Source organism: Mchenga conophoros, linkage group LG9 (assembly GCF_057382185.1).
Source record: "Mchenga conophoros isolate Kocher_MC1m ecotype Shallow Benthic linkage group LG9, M_conophoros_male_GT1.1, whole genome shotgun sequence".
In the NCBI taxonomy this organism is placed as follows: domain Eukaryota; kingdom Metazoa; phylum Chordata; class Actinopteri; order Cichliformes; family Cichlidae; genus Mchenga; species Mchenga conophoros.
In genome coordinates, this window is record NC_140534.1 from 13,320,985 (window position 1) to 13,333,171 (window position 12,187).

Genomic DNA, 12,187 nt, shown 5'->3' on the forward strand with positions numbered 1-12,187 from the left:
TTAAACTAAATTCAGTCTCACTTAAACACATTTCCTTTTCTCCACTGTGGTAAGGTATGATGCAAAGACAATTTAGCAAGAAGGGGGGGGGATAAACACTTTATACACTTTGATGATTGAATTCATTTTAAAAAAATCAAGCTAAATGTTAGCTGTGACTGACTTTTACCTTCACAGTAAGTAAGAGTTAGATGAATCACTCCTGATGTCTGATTACCCAGATCATTAGTGGCCACACAGTAATAAACTCCTCCATCTGTTACATTGAAACTGTAAATCTCTCCTTCAGATACTTTCACAGCTCCATCTCTGCTCTTCTTGAACCAGGTGAAGCTGCTGGCTAGAGGTTTGGCTCTGCTGGAGCAGGTCAGCTTCACCCAGCTGCCTGCTGACACCAAACCTGATGGACTGATGGATGCTGAGGTGTACTTGGGAGCATCTGAAGAAAAGGAGTGACACAGATTACATTTGTTACAAAGAGCTGACTTCCCATAAATCATGATATGTTGACAGGATCCAACAACAAACTCTAATTGTCTTACATGAAACACTGAGTCTCTTCTGTCTCTGCTGTCTTGGTGTCGTTTCCTTGGTTCACAGGATATCTGGCAGAGCAGCTGATCTTCTTTCCATCATGTGTGTCTGACAGAGTGATGTTCTGCTGGATTTTAGTTGTAAAGCTTCCATCTGTGTTTTCCTCTATTTCGTTAGCAGAGTCTTGTTGGAGATTCCAGGTGAGTTGAGGAGGGGAGTGTGGACAGGGAGTGAGAGCTGAGCAGGTTATAGTGACAGACTCCTTCTCCTTCAGATCACCTGGGATTGTAATACTGGGCCTCCAAGGAGAATCTGTGGTTTGACAACACAAACATCAATACTACAGAGCAGACTGCACCTCATACCAGCTTTTAAAATCTTTAAAAATCTGTAAAATGCAACTCTTAAATTCAGATGTTTAGAAATGTAATCAAGTACTCAGAATAATAACAGTGCACAAACTGAAATAAGAAAGTAGAAATGTCCACTCAGTGGACTCCGTATAAAAATCATTATAAGTGTAATATACAATTATCAAATTGAGTTTAATTTTCATTGATAATATTAATGAAAATTAAAATATTAAAAGTAAGTTTTTAAATGAGTGTAACTATATTGTATAATTATCTTATAAAATAAACTTGAAATTTCTTTACCCCTGACTGTTATTTGAAGAGGATCACATTCTGCTGTTGCCTTGAATGGTTCACTCTCTACTCTGAAGAAGTATGTGTCTGTGTATGTGGTGGTTAAATTAGAAAATAGAGTTGTGCAGTCTCTCTGACTCAGGTTCCCAGTAATACTGATTGGATAAATCTTAACTGCTCCACTACTGTTGAAGATCACATTGTTTGGATTTTTGCCAAATTTGGGTCGATTTTTAATCCACACTCCAAAGATTTTTCTTGGGCTCTTAAATTTCTGTTCGTCTTTGGGTCTGAAGCTACATGGGATTTGCAAACAAGATCCACTCAGTGCTTCCAGCTTCTTTGATGCATTTATGAAGACTGCTGCTTCATCAGGACAATCAGCCAAAGTACCTGTAAATACAACTGAATAATTATTACATTAACACCCTCATTATTCTTCTTTAAACATTATTAAATGTTCATCAAACTACACTTATACATCCTAGTAAGTCACTGAGATTTTCATATGTAAAGTTTTAACAGATATTCCTGAGGTGACAGCCATTTATCCTCCACCATTTAAAAAGTTGGATTCATTGTAAAAACTCAGAGTAACAAACATTAAAGACAGTGATCATATATAAAACAGCTCACCTGAAAGAAAGAGGACAATCAGTAACATGCCAACTGTCATCATGTTCAGATTGAAGTTCAGTGGAGCTGTGTGCACTGAAAAACAATAACAAAACACAGAAAACTGAATTCATACAGATAACAAAACATCAATAAATACCCACTTAACATGTTGATGCTGAATAGCCATCAGCTGACCCCCTTTTGTTTCTTGTCTTGGTTGAAAAACAGCTTCAAAATCAAACTTCTGCCGACACCAAAATAGCACAGCAGTAAGTTTAATGTCTGCTGAACATGTTTTTGTAACTTTGCTTGGATGTTACTGAAAGTAAATCTTTATGCTGGTGGTGTTTGTGACAGTGGCTGCATTAAGGTGCATGAAACTGGATTTTTTTAAAAAGTTTTCTACATACATGTAAAGTTCACCATTAAACAAAAGGCCCGATTAATAAAAAGGCCCAGAATCTGCATGTAGATAATCAATAATGATTTTAAAGTGTTTATCTTTAGACAAACAACCATTTAGTAACCAAACCAGTTGTGAATCAAATGTATTTTTTTAAAAAAGACATGTGTTTCCCTGCTTTCAATATATACTGCAGTCATAAATGTCTCTTCCTCTGAAATAATACTACTGTTTTAAACATGATTTCTGGCTAACAATACTGTGTATCTGTATTAGATGAATTACAAATTTAAAATTTAATTTAAGAAGGAAAAAACCAAACACGAAAGGATCTCTTACCTAAGGAGCTCAAGTGAAGTCTTGTAACTGTAGAATGAAATGAAGCAGAATTACAATAAAACATGAACTAGTTGCTGCCAATGTCAGAAGAAGAACTAATGAAACACCCAAAGACTAAAACAATGTAAAAAGTTTCTTGTCCTTCCTGATTATGTTCAGCAAAAGAGGAAGTTACTGCAGCAGTCTTTTTTTCTGCCACTCACTTGTAAGTTTAACCTTTTAACAGAACTGCACAAAAAGTAACAGACAACGTACATGCTGTTTAGAAAAGTGCCGTTTTTTTGGGATGCAAAGTGAAATATGTTCTTATAAATTAAGTGTCATGGTCCTGAGTCTGAGGACTCAGTGTTTTGTGTTTCCTTATGCTTTTGTTCATTCCGAGTGTGTATTCTGTTGTGATTTTGCCATTTGTTAGGTTTCTGTTCTTTGCCTGCCTGCTCCCACTTCTCTGTGTTCCCTCTGTCTGTCCATGGTGTTATTGTGTCTGCTCATGAGTCTGCCTGTCATGTTCAGTGTCCTGTCTGATTCTCTGTGTCAGTTTCCTGTTTTATTCTGAAAGTTCATGTCTCATGTCAGTGTGTTCAGTTTTACCTCTCCCCTGTCTCGTTAGCCTTATTGCTCCCAGCTGTGTCTCCCTCCTGTGGCCCATTCCCTGATTAATCCCCGTGTACTTAAGCCCTGTGTTTTCCTGTGCTCTCTGTGACGTCGTCCCTCATGCTGTGTGTGATTCCCCCGTGTTTCCTGGTGAGCCTTATGTTAGTTTTTCCCAGTCTAGTTTTGTATCGCCTATCATCTTCTGTTACGCAATAAAGCTGCCTTTTGAGTTTATTCCCTCGTGCCTGTGAGTCCTGCATTTTGGGTCCTACTCCTGCCTGCCGCACGGCGATTCATGACATTAAGAACAGTAGAGGTTATTGATACGGGCGACACGGGCGGTTGCCCGGGGCAGCATCGTGGTGGGGGGCGGCATCACGGGCATCGGCAAAAAAACAAAAATAAATTGCTCGTACTCATTCTGCCCCGACATCAGCCAGCGCATATTGGGAATGTCATAGGCACCTATTGGTTTTCTATCGCCCATTTGCTGGGAGTAAGGGCGCCCTGCGTTTGCGAAGTGCGCCTGCTGCTTGCGGCACAGGGAAGAGAGGGCGGGGCGGTGAGGGATTCACTGGTGGCTGGAGCAGCATCTAATAACCAACTCGCAAAATAAAACAAAATAAAAACAAACCAATAAACACGAAAACACCAGACATCATGATACAGACTTATAATTTGCACCGATGTTTTTTCGAAATTCTGTACGCGAAAAGTGAGCACGAGAGCCCTCGGTGCGCCTGCTGAAGTCAAAGTAAACTTAAACCCCGCTACATACAGTCCAGTATGTAGAGAGACGAGACGACGAGGCTCCAGTTACAGCAGTGCAAGTAAACAAACAATAAATATAAGAAGAGTAAGAAAATAAATATACACTTTAGGACTCGTGGTAAAGGGATCAATAACAATTTAAATTTTATAATTTACAGTTTGCTGCTTTAAAGTCTCACACACAACCCGTCGAAAGGGAGGGGGGGGGCTGCTTCCAAATAGAGCACATTTCATTCATAGTGATGTAAATCCAAGCCCATTATCTATTCATGATTTGAATCCTGGGTTGTGTGCACTGTAAGAAGTCATCTATAGAATTTACCCAATAAATCTGAGGTAACAATTTGCATAGACTTTTTTGTGGTAGATTTAGTTCAATATATTGTGTATAAAATAGCTTCAATAAAAAGCTACGGAATACTTAATTAAATTGGGTAAAATTTACCCCATATTTATGTATACATTCAACAGCTACTTACTCATTGAAATGAGGTAAAATTATCTCTTGTTTGCTAGTTGGTAATACCTGATAATTACTAATAAAATTTAATTATTATCAGTTGATAAACATTACCTATTCATATAAGGTAAAATGTACCCCCCCAAAAAAGATATTCAAATGGTTCATCATCTCAATGTTTTTATTCCATAAAAACACAGAATAAAGTGCAACACAACAGCTAATGCAGACAACACTTTCAAAGGCCACTTAGGCCACTTAGTCCATTTTAAAAGCCAAAAGCACATACAGAAACTCTACGAGGTTGTTTCTGTGCATGTACGTTATCAAACATATGTATAGATAGAACAGAACACTAACACCAACATTCAATAGTTTCTGTGCTTGCTGTCAGCTCCATCAAGCTATGTCTGGACAAAATATCCTCTGGGAACAAGAGGGGAAATGTGTGTGCATTGCATAAGCTTATTTTTGAGGCCGTGGACCCTTTTCAGTAGTTTCGTACCGTCAAGTTCCAAAAAAGTTTTTGAAAAGTGTCAGATGTGTTCTTCAGCTCCTTCGGATATTCGAGGTTGAGGGCATATATCAGTCTGTGACGGAGTCACCCCGTCCCGAGCCGCCGACAGCTGATCTGGGCGCATACACGCACCACCACCATTAGTTTTTACAATTACCGGGGCTGCGCGGCTTTTCGGCGACCGGGCAGATAAACAAAAAGGGGTGAGAGGTATAGTTTGAGCAGCGCAGAAGGTGGCCAACGTATTTTCCCACTTACCTTCCATAAAGCCGGTCGCGGAGACTCGCTATGATCGCCGAATTATACGGGGGTTATGCAAGCCGATGGTATGGGGTTCCGGGGTTTAAATAGTGGGTTCGCGCGCGCTTGAAGAGTCACGTGAACTGCATTATTCTTTTGGTTTGTTTGGTGTTATTGTGAAACACTGTAGGCTGCCGGGAAGTGGCCATAAATGTCTGTATATACATATATGTATTGTAGGACTACAGCAGGAAATAAGCTGAGGGGGAAAGACGGTTTGATAAAAGAAATAATAAAGAGATGACTATTACGCCTAGTGGGAGGGGCTATGGGGTATAAGATAAGGCGGTCAGGGCCCACCTGTTGTCTTTTGTCCAGTGAGCTGTTACAGAGAGGGTAACATGCAGACTGTGTTTTGTATATAGATGTTTGTTTGTGCTGACTTAAGTCAGTTCTATTTTCTTTGTAAATAACTTTTTGTGCACCTGGGAGGCCGGCAAAATAAATAAATTATCCACACTGAATGCTTTCCGACTACGCCTGTATTTGTTCGGGAGAAGTTTAGGAGAGGACCCCGCGACACAGTCCCATCAGCAGTACACATGCCTTTGTTCGACTTCCACATCCCTCCATCACTTGGTTTCCCTCAATCACAATGAACACATCTGATGGATCCTCCTCAGCCATGATGTTGTGGATCACAATCACCTTCATCATATTGTCTGTGTAATCCTCACATTCCTACGTGTTAAAAAGAAAGAAACAAAAAGCATACACGTTTTATTTTATTTAAGATGCTTTTTCAATATATTTCAGTTTATCTAAAGAGGGGAGCAGACAGAAGATGAATGGAGAAGGGGAGAACAGGGGATAGGAGAGGACAGGAGAGAAGAACATTCGGATCCCTTGAGTTAATAAGTAATCTGTTATCAATATGACAAACCTGGCAGTCATGAAAAAGATCTTCTTGTCTTTCCCCGAGGTAGCTAATGAGGCAGCAGATAAGGAGATCCCTTTTCTTCTCAATGCTCTGTGTCTGTAGGGAGATACCATTTAGTGAAAAGACTAAGTGGAGTGATTTACTTACATTAAGACTGAATTACTTCAAAACAAAAACATGGTTGATGCCTCTCTCCAGCTTTCAACGGGTGAGAGGCTGGGTACACCCTGGACAGTCAATCACAAGGAAACATAGAGACAGACAGGATAAACAACCATGCACGCACACACTCAAACCTAAGGTCAATTTGGAGAGACCAATTAACCTAACAGTCATGTTTTCTTAATTTGATCTGTTATTGTATATTTTACATGTTTGTATGGGATATTGTATTTGTTTTAAATGTTATATACCTATGTGGTATGTGACTTTTGTTGTTGGAGGAAGCCGGAGTACCTGGGGGGAACCCACACATGCACAGGGAGAACATGCAAACTCCATGCATAAAGACCAGGTTTTGAACCCAGGACCTTCTTGCTACCCACTGCCCTCCATAATTACATATTTGTGAAAAAAGTCAAATAACATAGGTCTTTCAAAGTGTCCAGCAGAGGTTTCATCTTGGAATCAGCAGCTCCTCCTTTGGCACGCATAAGCTGCAAAAGATAATCACAATCCTCAAAAACACATGGCACAGTTTCAAACATTTTTAGATGGCCACCAGAATGTTCAAAAAACTGCCTCTCATTGTCAAAAGAGCACGAATTACAGACAATGCATGTGAACGAAAGGATGTTGCCTGGCTAGGATGACTGTGAATGATGCCTTGACAAATGTGTCCTCAATGCACCCCATGTCTTGACAGTGCAAGGGCAATCTGCATGAAGGCAGGGTATGGAGTGGACTCGACCAAAATACCCATGTATTAGCCTGATGTGTTTCAGCAGGTCTAATCTTTTTGTGGTTGTGAAGTTGCACAACTTGCATTTCCAATTCATTTTCACATAACTGAGGACTTTGGTTAAGATTAACCACATTTTCAAGGTCAATGTGATTTATTTCATTTAGAAACTTGCATACCTATAGGGCTTTGGAGCGTGATGTCACGGGGGGTGGGCGTGGAAAGGATTTTGGCCCGATCCGCCATTTTGGGGGTCTAGCGCAAGTGAAAAGGGAGCGAAGTCACACACAACAGCCATGGTTCGTATTTGCTGTGTGGTCAGCTGCAATGTTCGATCACATGACCGGCAAGAGAATAAGGTTGAAAATGGTTTATCTTTTCATTCTTTCCCAACCTGGAAGCAACATGAGGCAGCTCGTGTATTGATGTTACCAAACGAAGGCGTCTAGCCTGGATAGCAGCTGTGAGACGAGCTGACGTGCAGTTCTCTTCCATCTCCAAATATCTGTTGGTGCTTCAGACATTTTCATTCCGGTAAGTTCTAAATATGTTCATATCACTCTTTATAGCCTATTAGTTTTATTTTCTATGCGCTCTGAGCTCATAGCAAATTAGAACAAATATCCTACTGAGTGATTTTGCAGAACTACCTTCTATCTATAGAGATGCTAATTATTTGGCATTATTGCAGCAAACCAGCCAATGAAATGGATGAAACACATCATGACTGGGTTCCAGCGCTACACAAGGGACCTGCTGCAAACATACCACCATGCCAATCAGATTACTTCTTCCATGTGAGGGTGAAGAGTTGACCCTTCTGGATAAGATGGTGAAGGTTTGCTGCGTTTTGGTGAACAGTGTGATAATAAAACCAGGGAAGAATGAAACCTGCTCCTGTTAAATATTCTTAAGTCTTGTGCTGTTAAAATTGCTGTATTTTTTCAAAAGATACAGTAAATAAAGTAATGTTAGTAGTGGGTGATGTCATGTAAACACTCATGATTTTGTGTAAACATTTTGTCATTTGTAAACTATAAATGACATGGATTCTACATTGTAACTGATGTGATGTTCTATAAGGTGGTTTCAATTAACCCTTGTATGGTGTTCGGGTCTGTGAGACCCGTGTTCAGTTTTTTTCAAAAGAAAAATTAAACAATTAATTATTTTTTCACGTGTAAATGTGTTGTCTTTCCACTCACTCCACTTGATTATAACTGATTTATTTATAACATTTTATATAAAAGAAAAACGAGAAGCACATTAATTCATAAATGTGATCTAACAAAGGTAAAGGGAAAAAATTAACCATGTTTGCTGTTCATATGTCTTGTAATTGGGATGAAGTAAACATCTGTTGAGTAATTTAACATAAAATTGTTTGATAGTGTTAATTTGGAAAGCCAAAACTCTAGCGGGTCCACCAGACCCATGAACACTGGCTGAGTAACAAAAATACGAACATCACACAAGGGTTAAAAAAAAAAAGAGGCAAAAATTAGTTTGTTTCTTTATTCAACTTTTGAACAGTGGTACTCAGTCAGTATATATTCAGTAAATGCAAATTATTTACACGGCAGTGCACTACAGGCATAAATGTAGACCCCTAGATAAAACATTATGGGTCATTCCCACAACCCACAGCTTTACTGTGTTCCAGCAAAGTATCCAATAGCAGTGACAACTCCTCCAAAGTAGCAAGTGGGATTTTTCTGTTTTGAGGACGGCTCCTTTTACCTGTCACTACAGATGGTCTGTTTATGTTTTGATCAAGAGCCTTTTTTTGGGCAGCTGAAGAGGAGAAGTCTATCTTATGGCCAACCTCTGGCTGTATCTTGGTCATATTACCCAGCAAAACCCAGTATGCAGGTTCATCTGTAACAGTCCTTATGCCACAGATCAACACTGCTGCTTCTACATTAAACAGAAGAGCAGCGACATGGCTGCAGGTCTCTGCAACTCCGGCCTTACAGCTGCAGTGGGCGGCTTCAACCTTCCCTGTGATGCTCACAGTGACCCATGGCTGCAATGCTGGTTCATTCAGTCTTTGAGAGTGCAGGACCTGAAACACACACAGACAAAGTTCATTTAAAGACAAGAACTATGAGCCAAGGCCGACGTAAATGTGTTTTATCTACTTTATCATAAATGTAACAAAGTGTTTAGAAAGTTAGCACATACATGTAATTTTTCATTTCTTTATGTGTCCATCTATAGAACGCTGCATGTTATAGTGTAAATCTGCCTGCAGAAAATGAACCTAAAGTATGTACCGGTAATGCAAGGATGTCATCACTTTAGAGATGGAGAAAGCATAAAGTGACAATTATGAATCCCTTAATATGATAAGGAGATTCTGCAGGTCATTGATCAATATATAAAATTAAAATAAAATGTATTTTTAGTGACACAAGATACAAAACATGGAAGCAAGATGTTTAATTAGGATTATTTATAATAAATATGAATAAATTAGTGCAATTTCTTTAACCATAAAGAATAACAATCCTTCAGGAGAATGTCACATCAATGCACTGAACTCGCTATGTTATCCACCTAACAGCCTCCACATGTTGTCACTGTAATTTCCCCTCATGAATGAATTTATGCTGCACTAATTTGAATGTTTGCAGGGAAATCAAACGCATTTCACTCGCAGTACTCGAGCTGACTTACCTTTGCTTGAATGACGACTTGTACGCGCTGATTCCACAGATAAGGTACGAAAATATGTCAGGCTACGTCAATAGCGGTTGGTCTTCAGGGTTTCTACTCCACGGCCGTATTTCATACGGGTCCACATTTCCAATGCACGCTATTTTCTGCAAGTACCGCTGCTTCGCCTCTGAATGAAATCGGTCTCTATACAGTTCATTCTCTTTTGAGCTGCTTTTAAGCATCTTTCTTGTAGTCGTCGTTCCAACACAGTGTGTTTGGTTTGATTCGTAGACCCCGAAAATGGCGCTGCGCTCCCATAATGCATTGCGGCGTGACGTCAACTCCAAAGCCCTATTCCAGCAGCAGCACAGCTCCCTCTGCCTTTCGCTCGCTGGCTGTCGCATGCCTTCGCCACATACTGCACAGTAGTGATGTGTCAGTCACGAACAAAATGGCTCTTAGAGCCGGCTCCTTATCGCAAGCCGTGGGTTTTTGGTTTTTTTTCTTCCCTTTATCTCACCCTCTCTCACACTTTTTTCCGCTTCACTCCGCATGTGAGCTTTGTGCTTTGCGCTGGGCAGAGGGGGGAGGGGCGGTAGTCACACTGGCAGTAGCACAGGAACAGAGCGGGAGAGAGAGAGCCAGGGACAACAACGTCTAATTTATATTTAATTGTGCTGCGGTTTGCAGTGTTTTGAGTTGTTTCACTTTAAATTGGTTTAAAAGGAAAATGCTGAACATTTAAATAGTTAAAAGTTGAACTGTGACTAGTTGGTTTTTGTATTATATGAATATTTATTACATTTTATGTGGAGTGAATAAATAAAAGTATATTTACGGTGGCCCCTAAAGACAAAGCACGTAAAAACTCCAAAACACGTACAAACTCTGAAGCACGTACGAAACACAACAGAAGTGCTCCAGAATGCTAGGCGCAGTGTTGAGCTTTTGTTACCTAGTGGCTACACAAGCCTGCAAGTACCAACGACAAATGAACATTTTTTTAATTATTATTTGAATATATACGAGTGCTTGTGTATAAATACACATATGCTTTCAATTGTGTAATTTAAGTGATCTAGGTAGCTCTGTTTTGGAAGTTCAGTTAACTCTGGGAATGTGCTTTGGAGTTTTTACGTGTTTTGTCTCTAGGGACCACCGCATATATTTATATATAAACATATATAAATAAAACCACTTTTTTTTACATTAGTAATTCCTTTTGTGCATAATTTTATATTATTGTTAATAATAAATTAATTAAAGCAACAAAACAACATGAAGAGCCGGTTCGGAGCCGAAAGAGCCGGCTCTTTTTAGTGAGCCAAGCCGAAAGAGCCGGTTCTCTAAAAAGAGCCGGAAATCCCATCACTACCGTCTCGCCTGTGTGATTAGCATCCGCTGTGTTTCCCGGGGTTTCCTCTTTGCCCTGTTCCCTTCTCATATTTAGTGTCTGTTTCTTTCTCTGCTCGTCGTTGCGTTCTTTTTGTTATAAAATTTCAGCACTCATCTAGATGACTTCCTCAGTCTCAGCTTTGCATATTGACGGTATGGAGTCAACAATGCCAATGAAACTGACCACATCCCACTGTTGGTGGTGCTGTTTGTGATCTGAGACTGACAAAGTCACTTGGATAAATGATGAAACTTTCTCCCATTGAAAACACAACCATACCTGGATGACTAAGCATGCTTTGAGTTATTATATGTTATAATTGTATTTATTATATGCACACACATTTTTTAAAACCTTCTTCTCATTGATTTTATTTTATTTTATTTTTTTATTGAGGATGAAGACTATGAGCCCCGACGGCCCTCATCCTCTACATGGCGACATGCAGCAGCTCTCACACCCAAGCAGGCCAAAAAGGTGAAAACTGGAAAGGCTAAACCAAAGTTCAAGGAAAATGGGTCTCCTGGGGTGGAAGAACTGTGGAAAGACAGGAATGAGGAGGACAGAAATCCTAACCCCTTCAGGTTTAAGCCAGCAAGGGACCCAGGCCCTACATTTAACACCACAACAGCATGGTCTCCTCTGTCGCTGTTCCAGCTATTCTTTTGTGAGAACGTTGTCAGAACAATTATTGAGAACACAAATGCCAATGCTGCAAAGAAAAGGAGGGCTGGCAGCAAGTTTCCATGGACTGCTCTCACGGTGAAGCAAGTTTACATCTTCTTGGCAATTCTTCTTTACACAGGCCTTGTAAGTGTACACCACAGAGCTGACTATTGGAGAAAAAAATGGCCTTATAACTTGGCCTTATAACTTTCACTTCCCTCGTGACACTATGTCAAGAAACCATTTTGAAGCCATCTTGTGGTCATTGCACCTTAGCAGCCCAAAAGATGACAAGGACAATTAAAATAAAAGAAACACCCCAGAGTACGACCGGCTTTCCAAAATAAAGCCACTCTACAACCAGATTGTGACTGCCTGCAAAGCCCTTTTCCAGCCATATAAAAACATTTGCATCGATGAGAGAATGGTGGCATATAAGGGTAGGATATCAATGAAACAGTTTATGAAGGACAAACCCACAAAGTGGGGATATAAACTGT

The 12,187-nt window shown here is 39.9% G+C and overlaps 1 protein-coding gene across 2 annotated transcripts; it reads right to left on the reverse strand.

The window, feature by feature from the left end:
- Positions 1 to 207: 207 nt before the first annotated feature.
- On the reverse strand, positions 208 to 2,622 carry LOC146566947 (myelin-associated glycoprotein-like). Of its 2 annotated transcripts, XM_085286560.1 has the most exons (5): positions 2,542 to 2,622; positions 1,818 to 1,892; positions 1,191 to 1,574; positions 543 to 846; positions 208 to 439 (listed from the first exon to the last, which is right to left on the reverse strand). In XM_085286560.1, the coding sequence occupies exons 1-5, from the start codon at positions 2,603 to 2,605 to the stop codon at positions 286 to 288; spliced, it is 981 nt and encodes a 326-aa protein (XP_085142686.1). In that variant the 5' UTR covers positions 2,606 to 2,622; the 3' UTR covers positions 208 to 285. The 2 variants fall into 2 exon arrangements, with proteins under 2 accessions (XP_085142686.1, XP_085142687.1); XM_085286561.1 differs by lacking the exon at positions 208 to 439 and having other exon boundaries at positions 539 to 846.
- Positions 2,623 to 12,187: the final 9,565 nt, after the last annotated feature.